This window comes from Anopheles gambiae, chromosome 3 (genome assembly GCF_943734735.2).
Source record: "Anopheles gambiae chromosome 3, idAnoGambNW_F1_1, whole genome shotgun sequence".
NCBI classification, from domain to species: Eukaryota; Metazoa; Arthropoda; class Insecta; order Diptera; family Culicidae; genus Anopheles; species Anopheles gambiae.
The window spans coordinates 41,440,218-41,465,614 of record NC_064602.1 but is presented as its reverse complement, the minus strand read 5'-3'; the positions used below and the strand labels follow the sequence as shown (position 1 = coordinate 41,465,614).

General features: G+C 42.7%; 1 protein-coding gene across 18 annotated transcripts in view; it reads right to left on the bottom strand.

Annotated features, from left to right (window-relative positions):
• Nucleotides 1-608: 608 nt before the first annotated feature.
• The window catches only part of LOC1279132 (neural-cadherin), a 253,380-nt gene continuing 228,591 nt past the window's right edge, over nt 609-25,397 (bottom strand). For 14 of the 18 annotated variants that reach the window (XM_061661989.1, XM_061661987.1, XM_061661984.1 and 11 more), the window contains 4 exons: nt 17,639-17,880; nt 12,860-13,069; nt 12,607-12,777; nt 609-10,343 (listed from right to left, as the gene is read on the bottom strand). In XM_061661989.1, coding sequence (XP_061517973.1) covers nt 10,228-10,343; nt 12,607-12,777; nt 12,860-13,069; nt 17,639-17,880 — 739 coding nt within the window. In that variant the 3' untranslated portion in view covers nt 609-10,227. Of the gene's footprint in view, nt 10,344-12,606; nt 12,778-12,859; nt 13,070-16,479; nt 16,719-17,638; nt 17,881-25,397 lie in introns of all 18 variants that reach the window. The other 4 variants (XM_061661995.1, XM_061661999.1, XM_061661993.1 and 1 more) reach the window with 1 other exon arrangement.

Here is a 25,397-nt window from a genome sequence, read left to right as displayed (position 1 = left end):
AGACTTGCACAAAATATCGAGTTACGCAAATGTCTCCGGAACGCGCATTATTCGCGTAACGCGACGAAAGACTGTATTTCATAAAATAAACAAAATATCTAAAAGACATGTGGACGTAACATTTATAAGCTCCTTAAGACTGTTACAGGATTTCCCACGATTAATTGGTTGGTTCCCGTTATTGTTTAGGCTTGTCTCACGATTTATTCATCGTTTCCCGTAAATTTTGGGTTTTTTAGCACAATTCATTGGTATCGTCCCATTGAACATCCATACAATTGAGCTAACACATTCTGGGAAAATCTAAAAAACCGTGAGAACACACCAAAAAAATATAGGAAACAACCAAAACCCTTGAAAGACCCTGTAAATCAATAAAAAATGCATGGATTCGGTAAATAAATAGAACAATTAAACAATAACAAAAATGTACAAAACAAAAGCCTCACAAAACATCTGAAGTATTACATATAATTTAGAATGAACAGTAAACGAAAGAACAAAAAAACTTACCACATTTCGAAAACTACGCTATGATTTCATGACGAACTTACCTTTCCTTGTTAAGATTTCGGATTCGAATGGCACTTAAGCTAATAAACGCTTAATTTTCCAGTTTATGACAGTTACTTTCCCATTGTAGCAATTTATTTCAGTTTTTTTGCTTAGTTTTTCTTACTCCACTATGTTTTTTTTTTCTCTGCCTCTCGCTACCATTTCCTTTCTCTTCTCTCTTTTAATCCCTTCCTGTTCTGTTCGTGTGTTTGTCTTTCCATGTTTTCTTGTATAATTTTTTTTCCATAATTGAACGATTTCGATTTTACTTTTCACTTACGTGTTTTTGTGTTTCAGTGTCTGTGAATGTATTATGGTTTTGTTTTTTGTGAGTGTTTTTTCTTCTATTTTTCCCTTCCTTTCTTTCATGTTGTTACTTCAATGCACTTTTCGCACTTTCTTTGATGCGTCCAACCATTAATTTCATTTCTGTAAAGTGTCTCTTCTTCTCTCTATTTCGAGACAGTAGTTTAGTTTCGGTTCCCCGTGTAGGTGTGTAATATTTTCACAAAATGCGATAACACGGTCATTGATTTGGTTGATGTTAGTGATGATGATGATGTTTGTGTGTGTGTGTGTTTGGATGTTAAACATTAAGATGTTGTTTCACTTCCTTTTAATAGTACTTCTGTTACACTTATCTATTTTACGCTGCTTTTTTCGGTGTTCTAGTGTTCGTTTTGAGTTGTTTACATCTCTCGCATCTTCTCGCTACGTATGGTTAGAATATTGTTCTTCCCTACTTTCCACTCTCAAACTGGTCGCGCAGATGTACGAACGAGCAAAGGAGAGAGATAGAGAGAAAGAGGGATGATGTATTTGATGAGGATCGATAGAAACTAGACTTAATACGTTCTGGTTCATCCTTTTACAAAAATGTTACCCAAGGAAAGACTTTTCTATTTCACGCTGATAATGGGGAGGAGTGTTTCCATATATAAATATCGGCAAATTTAACGGATTTCTTCTCGCGCACGAGAATTTCGAACGGGAGGATTGATTCATGTTGTCCTCGAACTGTCCGTCAAACAACTGTGAGTATTTTTTTGTAATTCCGGGAATGATGTTTATATTTAGTGTGTGTATGTGACTTTGAGTGTTTGAGTGTTTGCTGGAGATTTCCCGTTCGTGGTATGTGTTGAAGATATTACTTGCAATGGGAAAAAAAAAATGTTTCACATTCACCACATTCGCCTCCAAGACGGCACACGTTCGCCACATGGCCTCGATGACTTGAGCCCATGAGCAGGAGCGTGGCTGTAGTAGGAGCTTTGAGTAGTTTTTGTTTGTTTTCATTGTTTTTTGTTAATATCATTTCACTATATTTACAACTAGGACTTTTGGTATCGCTATATTAATAATATTTACTGCTCCGTTGCTGCGTTGCTTCTCCTCCTCCACGTTTAGCACTTGGCTAGAAGTTGTAGTTCTTTTTTCCAAAGGAACGAACACCACACCACTTTCGTTCGCCATGTTTACAGCATTTTTTGTTGTTGTTAATTTCTCTTCATCTTCGTTCGTTCTGTTTCATTTCCGTTCTCGAACTTTTTTCTTTCTGTTCGGTGTATGATAGCCTTTGTTTTTATTGTTTTAAATGTTTTCTTTTCACTTCACTTTCTGATGCGGAAGGGGTTTAGTGGAGAGTCGCCTGATGAACTCTTCAATGTACTTCCTCTTCCAGTGGATAAACAAGTACAAAAAACAAGAGGAAAACTTCGTCCAACTGTGGCGCCTTTTCAACATACACAGTTGCAATGCACCTAAGTACTTAGCTGCCCGCGGTTCTCCCTCTCCTTGCCTTGGGTGCTTTTTCTTCGTTTTCGCGCGTTTCATTTACTATAAACGTGACTTGTTTAGTTTGTGTGTGTATGTGTTTGTATGTGTTTTACCCCTCTGTAGCTATCTCGCTGTCTCTATTCTCTATTCAGTGTAGTTTTTAGACTATTTTCGTTTTGCGGGTTTCTTCTTCATGTATTGTTTTTTTCCTTCTTTCTTCTTTTAAAAAGTCACTAATATTTATATATATAATAGTGTATATATCGTTTTTCACTCAATTAACTAACGATCTCGCAAAAAGGAGTATGTGTATGTGGGTGAGTGTGAGTGAGTGTTATTATGAAGAAAGGATGGGAATTGTTTGTCTGAGAGGAGTTGACTCTTGCTGCGTTCTCCCCAAACCTATTGTGTGTTTTTTTTTGTATTGTGCTTAGGATATCTTCATTCGGCTCGCTTTTAGTCTCTTTCTGTTGTTTTGGGGTTGTTCTTTTTTTATTTCTATGAAGGTGTGTGTGTGTGTAGTTTTTCGTTACTCTATAAATCTAACATGGTTTTCTTCTTAGTGTTTATCATTTTTGTTTTAGGATACAGAAACGTTTGCTTTGTTATCTTTTTTCATGTGCGTTTTGCTGTGTCTGTTTCGTTTTCTGATTTCATTTTCTTGTTCATTTTTTCCGCCCAAAGTACAGTCATGTTGTTTAAGTGTTTGTTACCTTCTTTCCTCGACCAACCCATTCTCTCAGTTTATTAATTTTATTTTTAATTTACATCATCGCGTATGTGTGTGTGTGTGTGTTGTGTATAAATTACTACCATATGAAATGGCTGAGCATATGTTTTTCGTTTTTTTTCATTATGTTATGCGTTATTTCGTGCCGTAGTTTAGTGAACAATAGAGTAAACACAAAACTCTGCATCCCAGCCCATGTGGGAAGAAGAAAAGGAATGTGCAAATGGTTATATGTCGCGATGGTATTAAAGGTACAACACACACACGCACACATAACTAAATGAAGAAATTGTAATCGAAAGGGTGATTAGGGTTCGTGTCTTTTAATCGGAGTTTGTTGTTGAGTTTGTTTGCCTTCCGTTTTGCAAATACTACGAATTTTGCTAATTATGTCTCCGCGGTTCGATTTAGCTAATGAGTATGCCGATTTAGTCTAGTGTTTTGCTGCTCAGTGTGATGGAAAGGAGAGGGATGTTCTTCCCGCAATGTATTTCCCTTTTTTGTTCGTGTTTGCTTTTTCTACTAAATATCCTACCCGATGTGTTTAATATGTGTGTGTGTGTTTTTAATGAATACTTTTTTGTTGTTACTTGCATTGGTTTAAAAATTCTCTCCACACAAAAAAAGAACAAAATCCCACACACTCGCCAGAGCATTGAAGTTCGTTTCTTCAATGTTCGGTTTGAGCGTTTCTCCCCTTAGCTGGCGCCGCCACCTAAAGCGCAAGACAATATCATACAGTTACGTTTAATTTAAAATTAATTCTACCACCTTGTGTATGTGTGTGAGCGTGGAGAGGTTAGTTAATGCTTTAAAGGAGGGTTTTGAAAAACACAAAAAAAAAAAACATTCCGAAGTGCTAGGAGGGAGAGTGTCGAGGGAATATACACAAGCGTTGGGAATCGAATGCATTGCACATTCATAGCAAAACGGACAATCTGGGACAATCTTCCCCGAGAATCAACATAATACAGCTATTATCGCCATTATGGAAAGTTTGCTTAAACTTTCATTCCATTACTTGTCGCATAATTAAACGCCCAGACTGTTCACTGACCGCTTTACTGCGTTGACCCCACTTGATACTACTCCCCAGCAGAGACGGTTCCCTATTTCCTCTCCCCTTTTCAGGCTGCTTGAAAAGGGTAACACACTTTCTGTGAATATAAATGCCAAACTAATCGATTTTACAACAAAAAAAAACAACTCACTTGTTGAAAGCAGGAGCAAAAATAAAAATATGGCAATTTAAAGAAGAAAAGGTTGATCTTTTCTCTTCGCGTGCGTTTTTACACACCGCACTGTACACCACTATGAATATCTTATTAAAAACCAGTTTCCTTTCTTTTCCTATTGGAAACTTGACGGGTCGCTAAATTATCGTTAAATTAAAATCCTATTAAATAATTCCTTACTCAACAACGGAGCAGCACGAGCAGTGGTAAAACGAAACTTAAAATAATTACTTACTTAACTAATACGTTTTTTTTATACAGTCTTTGGATACGTGTTTATGTGTCTGTGTGTTTGTGTGTAAAATATCAGTTTTGTTTCGTTTTGCGCTCGTTTTTGTTCTTCCCCCCTTTAATTACCTGTTACAAGTTAATACATTATCTTATTCGTTAAATAAATTGTTACTTATGACATAGTTATGTTACGGTTTTGCACGCCCGCACACATATGCTTTTTTATGATCCGTCACTTAAAAAAAATACTAGAGTAGTGTTTATAATACGGGTTTGTGTGTTAATGTTTTGAATACTCGTAGTATAGGTGAGAGTGAGTTTAGCTCCTTGTCGCTACTCTCTGCCAATGTTCCCGTGTTCCTAATGAGTGGGATTTTCCTGCATTTTTTTTAAATAGAAAAAGACTTTACAAAGTCATTTGCATTTGTAGCACTGTAAAATACAGCAACCTACACCACTAGTAGAGTTAGGTGCTGCTCGTTTGCGCTTATGACGATGTGTATGAGTTTACGTCGGAATGTAGAATGTTAGCGATGGGAAAGCTGCAACACTACAATTTCGGTGCAACGTTACAATCGATGCAACGGCCTCATCATCATCGTTTAGATGTGTGTGTGTGTTTGTTGTATATTTGATTTACTTACGCTAAAGAGCTTTCTCAAAACATTCAAGACCGACGGGAATGGTGAGATGTACTAATACACTGCCGCACACACCATACTGGCCACACTACAAACGGCTCCTTACGTCTAAAAAGGTTGATGTTTGCTTGTTTTGAGTGTGATATTCTATTAAAATCGTGCACGTTTCCAAGCTGTACTGGCATGGCCAGCTGCACTATCATTCAGAGGCATTCAGAGGCGACAAAAAAATAGTCCACACCGATATCTTTCATTTCATGGAGAGCAAACGCTCAAACCTCAATCAACACACAGAACCTATTGAGGAGATCGCACAAATAATGTCCCACAAATAATGGAGGTCAGCTCGAGCCAAATGTTCCCGCTAGCCCGTTCTTGCGCTCCTATTTCAATGTTTTATAAAAACAATCATTCTAACACATGGTTCCTCGTACATTTGCCTCCCCTAGGTTTCGTTGTGTGTATGGGTGCATAGTTGTGTGTCTTTGTATTGTTTGTAGCCAAAAAAAAAACAACAATACAAAGATTGTGAAAACAACACATAAAAATGGAAAACAAAAACAAGCGCAAAACAAAACAAAACTCTTTACAAAACTTTCCCACTTCTTCACTGTACTTAGCCGAGTTCTCGCCTTATTAGCTACTGTTGCTGTTGTTGTTGTTGTTGTTGTTTATCTTATTTTAAAAAAGGAAAACAAACTAAAAACTAAAACCAAAACACACACACACCATCAACTGTGTGTACTGTACAACAAAAAGTGGGAACCTTTACAACTCCGCTCCGGGGCGTTTGGTTCCCTTTCTTCCGCGCGTTCGTTTTGCTGAAGCTTTTTCCTGACTGACTGAGTGAGTGCTGGGCTTTGCACAAGTCGATGTGAGTTCGCGAAAGAGCGAAGGAAGGAACCACCCAACACACAACAGCGCAGGAGGCAGAGGAAGTGTGTGTGTGTGGTTCGAATGTTCCTGGTTCCGGCGCGGTCATCCGTTCCATGCTTCCCCGATCGGACCACAACAAGTAGTAGGAACTTTTTTTTTTATTGTGGTTTGAAATAGAAATTGACAGCACAATAAGAGCAAAACAAAAAAACAAAACTCAATGGCCGTATGTGTGTGCTTGTATGACCACATCGATGCTCGTTCCCAGTCAAAGCTGGTCGCATATGTTTGCTTTCCCGTTTAGTGGAAAATAGATAGAGTAGACTAGTAGTCCACGCTCGTTCCCGGAACCGCTTAAGCGTGAAAGTAAACATTCGATAGAGACGAGTTAAAAACACACACTCCGAGAGGTCACTCTTCCGGTGAATCGAACACGAGTTTACTCGTTTTCAATAATAAAAAAACTCCAAAAAAATTTGAGTGATGCCACAAACGGCCGTTAAAGAAAACACCAAACAACCTTCAAAAATCTCGTGTTTGTGGTGGTATTGATTTTTCAATCAAAAACATGAAAAGCGATGGCGTTCGTTTTCGGAAGGTCGCTTTTTTTAGCTCTGCCGCGGAGTGAGAGCGGATCGTGTAATGCAATTAGTGGCTGTAATGCTGTTATTCGCTCGATACAGCAGTTTGGAGGCGTATTTTTGGACATTCAAGTAAAAAAAATACCAGCACGTGTGTTTTCCAGCGCTTAACGTAAAGTTAACGTACTAAAAGTTTAATATTTAGTTGCCGATTAATTAATGTAGTACACCATTCGAGTTCGAGTCGAGTTCGTCTATTATATTAGTCACTCCGTATGGGTAATGTAATAGATGTGTAAAAGTATTGTAATGGCGTTTGTAAAAATCATTTCTACCGTACCGCACGACCCCCTTTATTGCCTGTATGTTTATGTACAAAGAGTAAAAATTATGTTTAAAGTGTACTTTTCGGGCGAGTTTTCTGCCCTTTATCTTGCCCTCCCCTGATACTGTCCCTGCTGCTGTATCTGTGTATGTGGTTGTATTTGTATGTATTAATATTGTATATTTTGTAAAAAAACAAGTTTAATGATAAAAAAAACAGTCTATTGCTGATAAAGAGAAGATAAGGTAAACGCTACGTAGAGAGGTACAACATACAAGGCAACGTAATAGACACGAAAGTCAGCCATTCTCCTTAAAAAAAGCGAATAGGCGGTTGCGAACAATGCGAATAACAAAACCACAAAACAACACAAATAATGTGGCACCAATAAACACACACTCACTCGTAACAGTTGACCGTAACTGACAACTCAATACGAGAGTATGGAAGAAACGAAAATTAAATCGTTTCTTAGTTTGTCTCTCGTTGAAACCGCTCCGGCTTGCCTTGGTGAGGGGAGGAAGGAACAAACCATCGTTCAATGGCGTGTGGGTGTATCCACACAATCCACATTTCCGTAATACGAAAGGAACACTGCCGGTTTTGGCAGTCGAGATTCCACTACGGGGAAAAATTGAATACTTTCCTTTCCAAATTCTTCAATTTCTCACAAATCTGTCATAGCTTTCATTCCACTCTCGCCGGCTTGCGGGTGAAACGTGATGTTAGAAATGAGGTGTAAATCTATTCTTCTGCATGTAAGCTTTTAGAAGAAAAAGGCGAACTGGTGCGCCACACGGACAAGAAAGTCATTTACGTGGGGATGATAATATTGCTCCACGGTACGGTGCGCGCTGGAAGTTTGCCTTCCAAAACATTGTCCCCTTGGTGATAGGCGAGACTGGGAGGGTGCCCAGCAAGTTCAACAATTTGTCCGATATGGCTTGAGGCACACATACAGTGAACAATCTTACAAAAAAACAAAAATTTCTCTACGTCTCTCCGATCCAATCCAAGTTTTACATCGTCCAGCGTGCGAGGAATGTCAGCGCTTTTGTTGATACATCCGTAGATCGTAGGTTCCCAATTCTCACTGAAGAAAGTGAAGTTGGGGAGAGCCCTCCCCCCCCCCAGAGGGTGTGATCATTTCAATTTTTCACGCTTCAGCACTTTCTCATTCGTCTGTTGGGGTGACACACGCTGCTGCGTGGCGGGTGGAAAGAAATATTGTCTGCCACCATCACCAAACCATCACAAAACGCCCGAACGGAACCCGAAGGACCGGAGCTATTACTGTACCACCATCATCATCATCATCATTTTCATGGCCGTTTTGTTCAAAAATTGTGGGCGACAACAGAGACCCCCACAAAAGAGGGAAAATGACAAGAAAATGTGAAGAAAGTTGCTCGCTCGCTCGTTTGGAAGTGTTCACTTCGCTTGCGGAGGGTGTGGGTGCCCTAACACGCATCCTCCCCTATCATTTCTTGAGTCGAAATTTGGCCACTCTGTCGAAATGGTGTATCGGCCTTTCTGGGGGGGCCATGTTATGCTTTTTTCATCTTTTCGTTGATCTTCTTTAGCGATAATTCATACCATTTTTGCTTCCCAAGTTTTCCCAACTCTCCCCACGGATCATTTCGCTCTCACTGGGCTTTTCGCTGCCGCTTTTTTCCAATCGTCCCTGAACGTCAATCGACACGTCTCGCTTGCTATGGCGATTTCCCTGAACAGTATTAAACACACGCACACACAAACACACTTCTCTTCCCACCGATGGGGAGGAAGCCTGCAAACCTTCAAAACGCACAGACGTGCGCGCTTAACCGTAACCTTAACCGTAATCTCAACAATGATTATAATTAAACTTTGGTTTAAAGTATGCTTTTCCTTTCTCTGTCTCTTATGCTTGCTTCTTTAATACTCCATTATTATTACTGTTTCGCATTCTCTCTCTCTCTCTCTCTCTCTCTCTCTCTCTCTCTCTCTCTCTCTCTCTCTCTCTCTCTCTCTTATATACTGTGTTAAACATTCACCCATCTCAGTCGCTATTTTGCTATCCTTGCATTTCTTTCTTTTTCCAAGGAAAGCCGGCATCTATGCCACCATGACAGGAAACCTTTTTCCACTCGTTTTCATTCGGAACAATTAAAACCCTACCAAGCCTGTGTCGGCATCAATCGAGAAAGAAACAAATGGGGTTTAAAAAACACACAAACGGTTACTCCTCATCGAGATTAGAAATTATAGTTTCCTTTTTCTCTTCTCTTGCGGCATGGGTCAGAACAAAAAGAACCGAAAATGGAACTTGATACCTCTCCGCTCGATTTGTTTCCAAAGCACTTCATATAGTTACTGTAAAACCTGTATATGACCCGCGGTTCGCCCGGCTCTGCTAACCATACAGCCCACTCACCTCGCACTGTCCCGGCCCGCTGCTGCTGCTGCTGCTGCTCCAGTAGTAGTCGTCTCCGCTTAGGCCAAACCGATTGTTTTGTGGCTTCTGTTTGTGTGTTTGAGTGACTTAGAAAAATAAGTTCGCATCCCCGGTCCGGCTACACTATCCGACGGGTATCCGAGCTGGGTAGTATAATGGCAGTTCTACGGTTTTCTTCCCTTCCTGCGCAGGATGAACTGGACGTTTGGAAAATGAAAACGGTGTGTGTGTGTTTTTTTTTTGTATGGGGAGCTGCTGTTGTTGACGACAAAGATGAGCTGGTGATGATGACTGAATGACTGAGGACTGTGTGACTGCGCTGTCTTCTGACCCGCCGACTACTTCGCAATGGGGTTGTTTTTATAAGTAAATTATACTAATAAAAACGCACAACTCCGTGCACCACCAAGTCGGATGCTTGTTGGCAACGAATCTCCGAGGGGCTGATTCCTTTCAGTCGTCTGTTTGGGGTTTCTTTAACTCTGTCCCAATGTTTATCTTGCTTTGTGCCTTGGAAAAGATGTTGGGGACTGACGGACTGAATCTGCATTTCGGTCAACCTGCCAGCCTGTTGCGCGGCGTTGTTGTTGTGTCTTATCTTCGAACCTGTGATTCGGCTTTCCTGTCGTCGTTTTTCGCTTATCTTTCCCTTCATTCAGCTCTTGCTTGTGCTGTGTGCATCGGTTTTTTTTCTCCAGTTTGCCTTTGGTTTCCTTCTTGCTTCGTCCTTCTGGGCTCGTACTTCTTTTTTGTTGCTTCCCAAAACCGACCGGCGCGAGCGAAGGGAGAGCCATACGCCATGGTGGTGTTGGTGGTGCTATCGATCGAGCGAGCTAGGATTTAATTTAAATCATCAAGCTCGGTCGGATGATGATCGCCGTACATGTTGGCCAGCTTGTCGAACCGGGGGCCCCAGGCGTCCAAGTAGTCGAACTCCTGCACCTCGTCATCCGTGCCTGGATTCGTGGCGTTAGGGAAGAAATGTGGGCGGGGTGAAAGAGAAAACAGAAACGAAATTGAAATATGTATTACGCATAAGCAGCTTATGCACGCTTCTATTGGGCGGTTGTTATTCTGGGAAAAAGACGCAAAAGCAGTTGGCCCTGTTTGACCCTGAAAATGGCACAGCAGCGTTGGAGCACGCTGGATGATGCTGATAGCGATAGCGTATCATCAGCTAGTGTCACCGGTGATTTAAATCTAGCTTTTCCTTTCGCTGCTACAACAACCCACTGAGGGCCAAGGAGGAAGGGGAATGCTGATGAAAGCCGCAGTAAATACGTCACTGAATATAGAGAGCCGTATTGAAAAATGCGTAGGACAATTGGTGTATTATCTTGTCTCATTTTGCGCAATCAACTCCATTTGCTAATGTTGCGAGCAAATTTAAAGAAGATTAAAGGTCAAGAATATTTTCTTCTACTAGATTTGAGTATTCAATTTGAGGTTCTGTTGCATTGCATTCTGTTGAATCTATTCAGCTAGGTTCAAACATGTTGTGTGTGATATTTTTCTCAACAATTCAATACCCTATCTAATTGAAATCTAATAAGAATTCCCAATGTGGATTTTCAAAAAGGGTTATATACAGTCCAATTCACAACTCATCATGTTCATTTTCACATAAGAAAGAGGCATAAAAGTGTCCCAAAATTATGAAAACTACTGAAAAGCCCTGTATTATCGTTAGTTGTTCATTTTAGTTTCTACAACACTGAGCTGACACAGTGACAAGCTTAAAGACAATTTGACAAGCTTAAAACATGATGGAGTTTGAGCTTTTGGCATATTTGAGCACAGTCAATACAAATATCCGATATAAATAGATTGCTTGTCAAATGATAGTTTAGTCTGTCTCGTGGTACGTTCATAAAGTCATAACACCTAACAAATATTCCCGCAATGGGATCGTATGTTCCGGGATCCCTCCTATACACAGAATAAGATATCCTGGTATAGATGTCCATCAATATGTTACACAGATAGCACAGAAGCTCATAAGTGGCTTATTTGCAGGTCTTAGACCTGGCCAATTAAGGTGGTTGCGCCAAGTCAGAAAAATAATGAAAATTATGATCTGACACGTTGATTGATGGACAGAAAGTCTAATGTTAGTTTCATTGGGACATATTTGACTGACGTATAAGACTTAAAGGTAATATAAAACTAGCAAGAAGTGTATGCCAATACCAAAATCCAAAGAATAGATTGATTTATTTCAAAAATCAAAATTTGGGACATATATTCTTAAATTTTTTATCCTCGAATCAAAATCAAATAAAATTCATAAATTCATAAATAAAAGAAAACATAGAGCAGATGTTTAAAAATTAATTTCTTCACGTACCAAAAAAAAAAATTTCGTGCCACAACAGATATGCTTAATTTTTAATTGCATCCTCCCTTTGCACCAGCGGAAGCACGCACGCTCGTGAACATAGCAAAAGGGGTGGATGATGGACGAAACGGGTGGTAGGTAAACACTGAGAATTCATATTGATAATTCAATATTGTCATCCAAACCGGTATGTTAATATGTACCCCGGTAGGCTTTTGGGAAAACATTATTTACGATAATGTGGCTTTTGGCGCCGATGGTACCCGTTTCGCCTACAGCAAATTAAAGGCTCGTCCACCCTCCTCCCTTGACTTCAATTTCGTTTTTGGTTTCTACCGTTTTACGTGTTCAGTGGAGGCAAAACAAAAGAAGAAAAAAAGCCACTATTTATGATAGTCGACTTTTGGCCGGTAGCTTTGTTTATTTGATGGATCAGTAAAATCGTGATAAAAGCGTGTCGCGCGCACGTGTGCTTGTGCACACATTTTTCACCGTGTTATATGAACGTGCGAAACGTAGATAAAGGTGAGATCATGAATCATGAACCACCGATTTCATGCGAATCCTCCGAGATGGGGACCGGGCTTTAGCATAATTTACCCACTCGGAGCGGCAAATGGGGCGCGCGCACAATATTGAAACAGTTTATTTGTGCAGCTTAATTGATGCTAATGTGCAATCATAAATTCTAGGTACAACGTGCAACGAGACGCGCTTTTAGCGAAAAAAAAAAACGTCTGCCTCCGCTTTGTTTGCTTGCTTTTTATCGCCATAATAGAGCAAGAGCGTAATTGATTTTTAAAAATTGTTATTTATTCAAGCCCTCAAGGGGAGACGAACTAAAACCAATGAAAAAAGGTGTTGGTAAAGCCAATACTAACCTGACTGTAGCGAACTGAGCGAACCGGCCGTACTGCCGCCTCCTTCGTACGCGTAGTTGCGCAGATCGTCGAACGGTGGCGCATTCGGGTCACTGTCGGCCCGCTTCTTGTGCTCCTCGATGAACATGCCCACGTTGGGCTCGTGTCCCGGTCCCATCGTCATGACCGGATCTGTAATGAAGAAGAAGCGACAAACGAACGGATTAAAACATGTTCGCCCGATAAGACCAGCCTCGTACGCTCGCACACTTACACATCAGCGGTGGCATCTTGCATTGCGTCAGCTCCGGCATCGGTCCGATCGGGATCTGCAGCGGCGTAATGTCGTACGCGGTCATATCGTCCTCGCCGCCCCCTTCATCGTCGTAGTTGATGATGTTCTCCCGGACGTCATCATCCGGGCCCGGATATTTGATGTGCGACTCTCGCCTTCGGTTGTACACCACAAACACCAGCACCAGTACTGCTCAGATGGGAGGGGAGGAAGAAGAAAAAAAGACCCCGGGCGAAAGGCAACCGGACGCGCACGAAGGGTACACGGAGTTTAGTAGAGGTTTCAATTTCGGTGCATTAAAAATGGAGAAAGACACAGCCTGCCAGTCAGCTAGCCTCTGTCCGTGTTTTTCTCTATTTTCTCTAGCTAATGTGTGCGCTCGGTGTGTTCCCGCATGTACGGCGCTATGCTGGTTGGGCAAAGTCCTGCTCGCCCAGAACCGACCAGCGAAAAGGTCCAAGGTCCAGGCTCATTTCCGTTCGATTCGAATTCACCCTTCACCATTGTAGTGGCGGTCAGTTAGAAGGGGTTTCTTATTGCACTCACTTCACCATCGCTTGTCACATGGGTGTGTTTTGGCGGTTCTCACACACTCCTCCTCCTTCTTTTGTGTGGTGGTTGGTCTGCCAGCTTGCATAATCCTAGTTTTTGTTTCACTCCGAAAAGGGGTCACGGATTGTGTGAAAGAGTGGACGGTAAAGAATAGAAGAAACAAAAAAAATCGAACCAAAGATAGTAGCACAACCTCCAGCTCTAGAACATGAGCTAAATGGACCGAAATGACCATTCCATCTTGGATTTTTATGACCATCACCCACCACCCTCGCAGTGGTGGTTTGGTTGAAGTGATTTTGTGCTGCTTCTTCCTTCTGTTAACATGGCTTGGAATTTGACCCCCAGGCACACGTTTCATGCTGCCGAGTGACCGCGAGATCGTGGTGAAAAGGAATATTGAATCAGAATCCGGAACCGCACAGCATACTAGGAACACACCGAGCAGACACACACGCATACACACTGAGCCATAGAGAATCACGGTCACGTTTTAGCTAGCCAGTGTATGTGTGCGTGTGTGTGCGCCACATTGTGAGGAGTTTAAGAACGAAAGCACTCGCCTGGGAAAAGAAAAAAAGATGTTCCTTTTCCCAAGGTTCTGTCGTTCTGTCACTTCTCGTTGGTAATGGCGCATGCACGCAGACAGACGGGACAGGACAGGTCAGACAAACACTCTCATCTTTACACGCGGCCGATGTGGATTTATCGCAAAAGTATCACGCTTGTGCAATCGTCGCCTCGAAACGCATTACGCATCCCCGCTTACACGATGGTGGGAAAGCTTTTAAAGCGGGTACGGTATGAAGCGACTTCACTGTTTGATAGAATCCACAAAAGCCCCTTGTGCGAGTAGTGAGTGTCTGAGAGTGTAAGTAATTGACGTACGTATATAGTGAGTAAAGAAAAACACATTAAAAAAAAGAATACACACACACAATTGCTAAACTATTGTCGTAGAAAATGGTGCGCTAGACGCAAACAGTGTAGTTTAAAGTAGTGGTAGCAGCTAGTAAGGGTTTTTAGTAAGGGCTAGTAAGGGTTAGACGACGAGCATTACGGTGTACAGTGAGAGTGTGCATTATACAAACCCCATGTACTCCACTGTACTCCCTCCTTTTTGCCAGTGGTGTACTGTGGTGATGGCGCGCCAAAGGGGAGTGTACAACAAGCGGACGAAACGAGTGTGAACAAACGAACGTAAAACGCGTGGTGAAAATGGCAATACCCGGGTGGTGATAGATTGAAAAGTCCTGTAACGCGAACGCCAAGTGTACAGCAGCGAAGGGCGGGTAAGCTGTCACACATAAAGCTTATGATGATAACAAAATAAGGTAAAAAGTGCTCCTTTCGAGTGTGTGTGTAGTGAAGAAAAGAGTCAACCAAAAATGGGGCGTGGGAAATCCATTCGCGAGTGGGATTTAGGGTATTTTTTGTTGTTTGTTTTTAAGTTCACTTTCAATTGACAAAATGTTAAAAAAAAAAGTGCCGCCAAATGTGCGCTCTCAGGGGAGGTTTTAGAACGGTTCTACCCACGTGCCACATGGCAGCCGCATTGGAATGTGCCGTCGACGGGTTTCCGTGTGTGTGTGTGTGTGTGTGTGTGTGTGGGAGGGAATGCGTGGGCATACAGTCGTGAAGGTACAACACCACCCCATCCATGGTATATTTAAAACTCTCCCTTAGCACACGCACACACATGCAAAAAATCTATTGTTGATCCCCCGCTCCGATTGTAGGGGTACAACAACCGGGCGAAAAGATAGAAAAGAAAGCAAAACTGTGAAATTGAAAGCTTTCGCTGAAAGCTCTTTCAACTTTGCCATTCCCACTGAGAGAGTGTTCGCCGTCGTTTTTTTTTTCAACAAGATATACCGATATTTCCAAATGGATGATATTTTTGTTTCAAATTGAATGCGCGATATTGTCACAACAATTGGCACGAATTTTGAAAAGAGATTTCTAACACCTCATTCTCTCTCTCTCCCTTTCCCGCCTACCCAGTCCTTTTGTTGTACGACAAAGTTGGGCGAAATTGAATGGAATTTGATTGCCATTTCGATTTATATTGCCATGGATTGGTTATTTGGATATTATTTGCTTCATTTCGAGTGTGCGGAATCGGTTTAAGCATGGAATTGCACTGCAGTGTGTGCAGTGTGTTACATGGAAATGTGTTACACCAAATCGTATGCAATGATTTATGATGGATTTGTACGAGCATTTCACAGAAACTGTATTTTTTCAGAAAAAGTAAAATTTATTGCTTCAAAAAGCTCAAGTTTTTGAGAAATTTTGACATTTATCAGTAGATAAACGTGTGAGAAAACGGCGTTTTAATATAAAAAAAAACATATATTTGTTGGTTTTTGGTCTAATTTTTTATCAAAAGCCTAGATGATTTAGAAATAAAATTCTATGTTTTGAACATAGGGAAATACATTCAAAATTTGACAATATTTTGCTACTAATAATCAATGTTACTATCATTTTACCACAAAATGACAAAATAATGCCACACAAATATCATGGCAAATTGATTAAGGTCATAATTTTAGTGCTCGTAGTAGTTTTAGGGTAAAGTGTTTAAAAATTTCTAAAATTATTCTAGAGCTAGTATTGGAATTACTAAAAGTTAGCCTTTGAGAGAGGCTCATTTAGAGAAAAAAGTATATGGTGTGACGAAATATTTAAAAAAAAACTTATACAATGAAGCATCGCACAGAACCCCCTGTTTAAATGATCTAGGTTTTAGATAGTTTTCTTGCAGCTTGAATTGCCATTTTATAATGAAAGCATACGAACATGATTGAAAATAAAAACAAAACCCAAGCAAAATATTGTTTAAACGCACTTCAACAATTCCATTCTAAACCATTTCACGCATCGTATTAGACTCGAACAGTGTTAATTAAACGTATTAGCAGGTAGGTTAGTGTGTGTGTAAGTGTTAGTAAAATTACTTCGTTTGTGTTAGTGTGTATTGTATGTGTGTCAGCAATGAACTTCCGATCCACGGCACCCGGATAACGGAAATGGCTACTTACGTATGAGCGTACTGACGCAGATGACGAGCGCAATGATGAAGTCCCGGGAAGGCGTCAGGATGCCGGACGCGAGCAGCTCGAGCTCGCAGTGTGCACCGGAAAATCCGAGCGGACAGATACACTCATACGCCTTCGGCGGATGGTGATCCCGGCAGCGGCCCCCATTCTGGCACGGATGCCACAGGCACTCGTTCGCGTTCACGCATCGCATCCCGGACGGTTTATAGCCGGCAGGACATCTGCGCTCGCGACACGCAAACACGGGATGTGTAGTTTTTTTTGTTTTGTTTTGTTTTTGTGTTTGTTTTCAAAAGGATGCAGGACGTGTGTTGTGTATGTTTATGCATGTGTGGATGTGTGTGACATTGTTCCAGTTTGTTTGAATGGTTCGAGATTTCGAGATCACGTGACACGCGACACGTTCAAATGGCACGCAAATGGAGAAAATCATCCGACGGAACGAGCGAAGAAATGGAGTGTGTGTTCAATTTACGACATCCGTACGAGAATTCGAGTGTGTGTGTTTGTGGGTACATAATTGAAAAGCCAAAGTGCCATAAACATGAACATCGAGAGGAACGTGTGTGTGTGGTATGGAACATACATAGAATGAAATGAAAAGAGGAAAGAAACGAAACAAAACAACATTAGCACGGCACATCGGGGAAAGGTTACTTACCACATTTTGGTGACCATTTTGTTATTAGCATTACCATCAGATCGGACATAATACGCACGAGAGAGAGAGAGAGAATGATGGGGGACACGAAACTATCTATTTACTAGGGGTGGAGGGTTGAGCTACAAACTATGTTAACACTCACGCCATCTTTTGGCGGAGTTTTCAGACGAAAAAAGATCGTTTAAATGGACGAAAGCATAAGAAGGGAGGATAATGGAAAGGGATGGGATGAGGATGAGGAGAGAGAGAGAGATGGAGCTATGAGTACTACTAAAAGCTTCAGCAATGTACTAACAAAAGCATGCACATTTAAATACAGTACTACAGTAACAAGAGACCGTGGTCGAAAAGCTTACAAAAATCAAACTACACATTTATTAACGGACAGCAAAAATACAAACAAAAAAAATGAAAACGAGACGAAACTATTGCCGCAGCAAAACGTGGATATTTATCAAAAACAGGTCAAATGCTCACTCAATATGATTAGCAGACAGACAAGAATGGCGGCCAGTGCGCCCATGCTCAGCTTGAGCGTTTGGCCCTCCTGGATGAGCTCACAGTTTTCGCCCCAGAATCCGTCCGGACAGTCGCACCGGTAGCGCAACCGGGGCTCCTGATTCACGCAGATGCCCCCGTTCAGGCACGGCAGATCGAGACACTCGTTCCGATCCATGCAACCCTTACCGTCCGGCGACATGACGCGCCCCTCGCCGCATCTGTGAATTTATGGTTGTTTTGTTGTTGTCGAAGCAGTAGTAGTAGTGTTTTATATTTGACAAAGAGAGAAAGAGAGAGAGAGAGAGAGAGAGGGAGAGAAAGATAGAGGGAAAACGTGCTAGATTCCATCCACTGTAGGAAGCTGCTGTGGGGTACAGGATGGATCGATTGATTGGCTGATTGATTGGTTGCATATGATTGATTTGTGGGAACGGTTCATTTACTTTCGCGTTATAGACCGGTCGGTCGTTTGCACAATTTCCGGTCAACAAGGGGATTAGCCCGTGCTGGCGATATAACGAGCGGTTCGAACATAACCCTCCGCGAAGAAATGCGTGGTGATTGTGAAGTTTTATTTCACCTTTCCATCAGTTTGGCCCTAATCGGTGGGGCATATGCTAATAAAAATGGGTGAGATCGTTATACCGTGCGCCGCAAGCATTGTATCATGATGATGCATGGTCATGCATTGATGAGACGAAAAAAAAACACACACGGAATTGGGGAATGGTTTGGTTGGGGTTCAAAAATATAAAATATAAATGGTCAAGTTGAAACTGAACAAGCGGACCGTTCTTTGGAATATTCCCTAAATTCATGCAGCCATGTGAGTGTATAGGTTGGCTGTGTATAATTGCGATCGTGCTGGTGTGTTTTTGATGTCAAATTGTGCCGTAGGTGTTAGCAGTAGCAGCAGCGGCAACAGCAGCAGCCGCACAATATTAAGCCTTCCACAAAACAGGGAGGCAAAACAAAAACCACCAGGCGCCTCCATTCGTCCCCGAAATGGAAAATAATCCCTGTGTATCTGATAAAGGGACGCAACATCGGGCGGTACATGTGTAGAAGATGTTGTTTGCTGCTGTAATGATACTAATGGTGATGTAATCGTGCCAGCTAATGGCACGATTTTGATGAAAGGTGATGCGTGTAATTATGAAAATAGGGCTGGAGCGTGTGATATGGCGAATAGTGATGATTGGTGATGATAAAAACTAAATACAACTACGGGTGGATACGACAAAATGTTAAATCATACGTGACATACACAGAAAAGTATTGAAAGCAACAGAAAAAACTACTTTACGAAGCACAACCATACAAACAAGCATTCGTTCGGAGAGTGGCGACCATTACCGTTGCCTTATCCATTAGGCAAAGCGTCTAAATACGTAGCAAAGCTTTTACGAATGGAGCGATTTTTCATCAACGATGGTTGAATTTACAGGTAACGAATGTTCCAATTGCCATGCAGTGGAGAATAATTGAAATTTATATAAAATACTGTCCATAACTAATACTAATATAAAACTCTCCTAATATTATGCTTTTTGCCGTAACGACCTACACCGGTCTATACAGCTTTGGAGAATTGTATTTAGAACCACACAGCCGGATAGTCATGTGCTTGCTACGGGGTACGGTCCACATGAGGCTTGAACCCATGTCGGGCGTTTTAATGACTCGTACGAGTTGATGACTATACTATGGCATCGTCCCTATTACGCTCCTATCATGTTCAACACTTTAAGCGCCGCGTCATATGAATTCGCATGACGGCTCTGCTCGCCGCTCAGCTTTGTGTCTGACGCTCAGCAATTCTCTTGAGCACGAATGAGGTAGGAAAGAGAGAACGAGAACGACAAGTGCTACGCTTATTTCAATGAAACAAAAGAGTGATAACAGTCGCACGAGAAATGGTCGCTCTCGTCGCTCTCTTGCCATGCGCTACGATGCTAATTCGAAAAACTGTGACGTCAGGTCAGCGGTCAATGTATTGATATTAAGCAATTTTAGCAAAATGGTGGATAAAAATTATCAATTTTCTATGGAATGCGAGATAGCGCCAATTAATAATCTTAGGCATTAGATGATTTACGATTCTCCGAAAAAAAAAGTCTAGTCCTATAGCAAACGAACAAGAGATGGACCCGTGGAAAAAGGATTTGATCATTGTTATTCTACTGCGACGATTTTTGACTAAATGACCTAAACAGAGTCACAAATGACGAAGACGAGTCCCATAAAAGAACTACGAATAAAAGCTACGAAAACACTCATCGATCGAAGACCTTGAAGCACTATTGAAACAGTGTTAAAGTGCTTAAGCTTCAAGGATTATTTAAAATTGAAATTAAATCTTTAGTATCATCATACATATTGTTTTGGAATGCAAACATTGTATAGCACTAACGCAGAGATAAACAATTACACTTTTAAGCGCACTCTCATCAAACGTTTGCGAGCATCAAAGTCGAGCTATTTCCAAATAATTATATGAAATATGCATCTTCCAAGAATGGCACAACCAGTGCGAACGATTTTACTATGGAAATCATTCCATGAATCGCACAAATTGATTACACACGCAATATTAAAAGCTCTCGTGTGCGATGCGGTACCGGTACCATTGCACAGCTTAACCACGCAAAGCATTCTGCACAATCGTAGCGTAATGTAAGACCATTGCCTACAGTGTTACAGGGGAATGGACGCTGCAAACACGCTGCCAAAAATACAAAACCGAACTCTCCTATCGGTACAAAGTAGTTGTACGGCTCCCACGGTTGGACGAAGGCCCTCGTTCAGGCGTGCATATTTGGAAATTTTGTAAAATGTTTGTGAGTTTGTGAATAAATCAAACCACAAACCACATGGCGAAGGAATAGTGAACCTGTAACTTTACAGCGGAGTGCGGCTAGTACTTTTAGATTGTTCGAATCTGGTCGGTGGTAGTATTGGCCTGGGGAAGCTTAAATTAAATGTAAAATAAAATTCAACCACAAAGTTCTCGGGGAGGGAACGCATCCGCCGGTCGCTTGCGCACTCGCCGAGGCACACCAGCGCCAGGCTCCCAGCGCCATTGCACACACACGCACACACAAAGAGTGATGCACCAGCTTGTTTGATGGATTGCGAATGAAATGCATTCATCCGTCCGTCCGGTGCAGAATCGAGATATTTCCAGCATGTGTGTATGTGTCTCAGTGCAACGGCTAATTTATGCCCACGCGGTGCGAGTGGATGCACTGAGGCAGAATAATTATTTAAATGCAGCATCTCTTCACAGCGTGGAATGGCTTTACATCGACTGCAATTTGATGCCACCGCGTGCACACACGCACACACTCACATGCGTTGGCGCATGCAGTTCGTTATTATTCATGTCATAAATTAATCATGCTAGTATCACAATTCCGATGAAATACGATACACTACAAAACGGCAAGGTGGGGTATAAATGCTTTTGTCCTTTTTTTTGTGAGTGTCAGCCAAAGCTACTGTGCCGCACGACCTATCTCGCGTGGGTACTACGTTTCTAGTCATTTTAATCAATTACCTAACAGAAGATATCCCGTTCTCTCCAAACCATTCCTCACTCTTATCGCGTATCGTGTGCAAGCCGTACACAAAACGCGCAGAAAGAAATGACCAAATCCGCTTACGGGCATTAACCGGTTACGATGAAGCAGTTCTCAAACAACGCCAAAACGTCTCGCTGCTCGATTCTGGACAAATATAGACTTCTTTTGTGAAGCGTTTGGCAAGCAATTTCTCTCCCCTTTCCGCACCGCAACAGTTGGACACACTACCACTGTTCCGCCGAGGCCGGCGGCAGTCATCCAATCTGTGATTTTGTACGCTCGCTCCATATTATTGTTCCGCAAGCACCTCAAGAAACTTGAGCCTTTCTTCAAATCCTACTTTACAATTCAACTCACAGCGAGACGCCTTCTCACGGCGCACAAACACACACACACACACATACACATAACCAGAGCTCCCGTCATCGTTTTAATCTATCGCAAAGCGCAATTCGCACCGACAAAACAGACGAAAGCAAATAACTTGCCAACTCAATCAAATTCACTCGGGCACGGATCGGGTTGCGCAGCCAAGGGGTCGGTTGGTGGTGGTTTGGAATTGATTCGAGAAATGGCGACAACCGTCCAAACGCTTCCGGTCGTTGCGGACTCGGAGCAATCTGGGACTCAAGCAAACCGCTGCCACCTTTTACCCAAAGCAGCACACCAACGGGGTGGATGCAACGTCGAAAGCCTTTTGTAATACACGCCTAAATAATAGATTTAGCACACGGCAAAGCGACCGCTCTACATCGGTACCGGTAGAGGAAAACCCTATGCCGTGGAAAACCCAATCAGGGCAAAGGAGCCACAGCTGCTTGTTAAAAGTGAAGCGGAGAAAGCTTAAAGTTACAAATCTCCGGACACGGGGCAATGAATTGCTACTACCATCGTCCATTTCCGACGCCGGTGGAGGCGGGCGTGTTTCCCCTGAATTTAACAGATCTACCCCGGAGTACACGGAAACGGAAATGACCTAAAGACGGATGACATTTCCCATTGGCGTCCTTGGAGAACATCGCCAGGTTTCAGCGTAAATCTCGAGCCTCCCGGCGGAAGATATCGACAATAGCTAGTCGACGTGCTAGGAATGGTGCCCTTCCACCCCCCCACCCTAGTTGATACTAGAACTCGACGCCATCGGACATGGAGGCAAGAATTCTACGTACCGAAAGAAGCAATAGGTCAACAGGCCGTTTCCTGTGCTGATCGCTGACGGTTCTCAAGCTTACGGGAACGATGCCAAAACCTCGCCCCGAGCAAACGGAAGGAAGAATAAATTATGTACTAAAAATGTTCCGTGCGTGTGTGTGTGTGTTGTTTGTTTGGTGCACGCTCCGGTGTCGGTTTACGTTGGGCTTGGGTTTGGGTTTGGTGAAACAAACAGAAAATGGTCATCTCCAAAGTAATACAATTTGCCAACCAGTGTATTGTGTGTGTGCGTGTGTGTATAAAATCGTTGTTCTGTCGATATGGCTGCTCCAACCAACCATTCCAATTAGTATTCCGTCCTCGATTTCGTCAAAACTTTGCCCGGTAAGAGCCCGGCGACGTTTGGTGGAGCACGCGCGCTATTGTGTGGGTAGTAGGATCATTGCGAACGGATTACAAGACCGTTCTGCCTTCTTTTTTTAGGTCCCACCCCAAACTGGGGCTTGCTACCCGAAACGTTGCTCAGTTCTTGGATTAGCGCCGTTCAGTTTTTAGTACACGAGTTGATTTTATTTCGCCCGTCCATAACATGCCGCTTTCCGGTGGACATTTTTACCTTAACCTTTTTTTAAAGCCATTTTTTTATGTTGGGCTTCTCTTGTAAGTAACCCTAACAAAGGATTGGGATACGCTTTTTTAACATGTTACTACACAGGATCCTTTTTTTTTATGGTGCTGTAAAATCCCTCCGCTAGAGGGTGTGTTGCGTTACAAGCACCATATTTTGGCTAATATCCTTTTTTCCACCGTCCGTAGAACTCCCTACATCCCTTCACTGCCACAGTTGTTTCCCGCTTTAGTGATGAATTTCGCAATTAGAGAGGTGGGATTCACTTTTCGATATGAACAACCATCCCAAGTCCCAAGTTGAAGGGTAAATATTACACTGGCATGGTACTGGCATGGGGAACAATTCTACGAATGAAATCTACATGCCAATACCTCTGTGCTGACTAGGTTCAATACCGATGAAATGCAATATGCTAAATATGGCTCACCAGTCTCGACCATCGGAAGCTCCACGTTGAGTAAGGCTTGTGTGTGCGAAATCCAAAAATATAACTCACTATAAAAAAACGCATATCGAAACGAATTTTCCTACAAAACAAATTTTGGCTTCAATGGTGAAACTCACCCCTCCATCCCCTATCAAGCTGCATAAGGGACGCTGCAGAAAAAGAAAATCTAATATCACTCGCCTGACTCAACAAGCGCGGCGGATGGTGGTAGATGCATTCCCTCTGTCTGCTGCAGTTTGCCAACTGCTCGTCCCACTTCTCTCCTATCCATCACCGTGTGTTGGGCGAATTGATGAAGGCAGTTGGTAGTGGGTCCCCTTCCGCTCATCATTTTAAACCGATGCCGGAGAGCCACGATTTGACAACATGCAATATCAGCGAAAAAAAAAACGCAAAACTCGCATGTGTGCGAAGCGGCGCACTCTGTTTATGAGAGGATCGACTGCGGGCCGGGAGTCGTAAACATCCATCGAGGGATGGATGCCTTTTTTCACCGAAACTGATTGGGTTTTTTGTTGTTGTACCTTTTGGTGCTCTTACTGTTACTGTCCCGCCCTTCTACCAAACTTTGCTGTACGGAATGAGGATGAGGAGACGGAAAGGCGGAATGGTGGTGCTATACACGGCCGTGATTACCATGTTGTTGGGTCGACAAGGCAGTAAAGTTTCTGCCTGCAATTACAGGCTTACTTCCCCGTGGTGGATGGGGGATTTTTGCTTACTCTCTTTCTCACTCGCGCCTTTCCTCTTTGTTGCTGTGACAAGATGTGTTACTGCACACGTCCGCGTGTCATCATCGAACGCACCATCATTACGAGCATGCTGCATGCGCTATTCACGAGCTGACAGCAGCAGCATCAGCAGCAGTGTGTACGGTTCGCTGAAGTTTTGGGGCACAATGACAAGCGACCCAATAATGGAAAAGAGGAATCCCCTGGCGACTGGCATCCCGCGACAGTTCCTCGGTCCCGGGGTTGTAAAAACTTATCCACCACGGGTAAGTCGTTCACTCCCATGTGCTTGTGTGTGTGTGTGTTTGGTGCATCGTACCGGTGGGAGGGAAGACATCCGATGCAAGCGGGACTAAAATTACGACTAACGCGTCTGTCGTCAGCCTTTCCGATTCCGTCGAAGAAAGAGCTTGGCGCGTGTATGGTGGTGATGAAAACGGAGGAAAGTGACGTTTTCCCGTTTTCACCGTTTCTCAGCGCTGCAAAACCCGGCGTAACACTAGACGAGGGAAAACACAACTCCCCAATCATTCTTCATCTTCATCGTTACGCGAACAGAGCGAGACTCATCGCATCCAGTGCGAACGACAGGAAGAAGGATGCCCGATTCGTTCCAGCTCTACGATGGGCTGGCGATGGTGAACGGTAGTGGTTGCAAATTACCACAAAACGGGAGAGTTCTGCCCCCCCCCATCCCCCCGGTGACGGCCAGTTGGCAGGAGCAAGGAAAGGTGATGAAATGATAAAAATCTGTCCTTGCCATCGCACACCGTGCACCGCGATGGGTGCCGATGGGTATTGAGGGATTTCGTTTTGATCATTTTGTGACCGAGGAGACCGATGATAGAAGCCATCGCAAGCCGGAGCTCACTAGCGGAGCGTGTTATAATGGACCATGATGTGCTTGGTACTGCTTGGGCTACACCGGGAAATTGACACACAAGCTTCGAAGGATAAACAGAATCCTGTAAGAGTAGCCCCCCGGATCGAAGAGTGTAGCGTTTTCATATTCAGACCAACAGCGCACAGAGCGTCCTGATCCAGGGATTCGCACGGGCAAAGAGTCTACTTCAAAGAAACTGAGAGCCACACACAAAAAGGAATGTATACTCCGACGGGAAAAGAATACTGATTCGAACATAATCAACGGGGTTTACATTTTTGAATTGATAAGAAAATACTCCTCCCC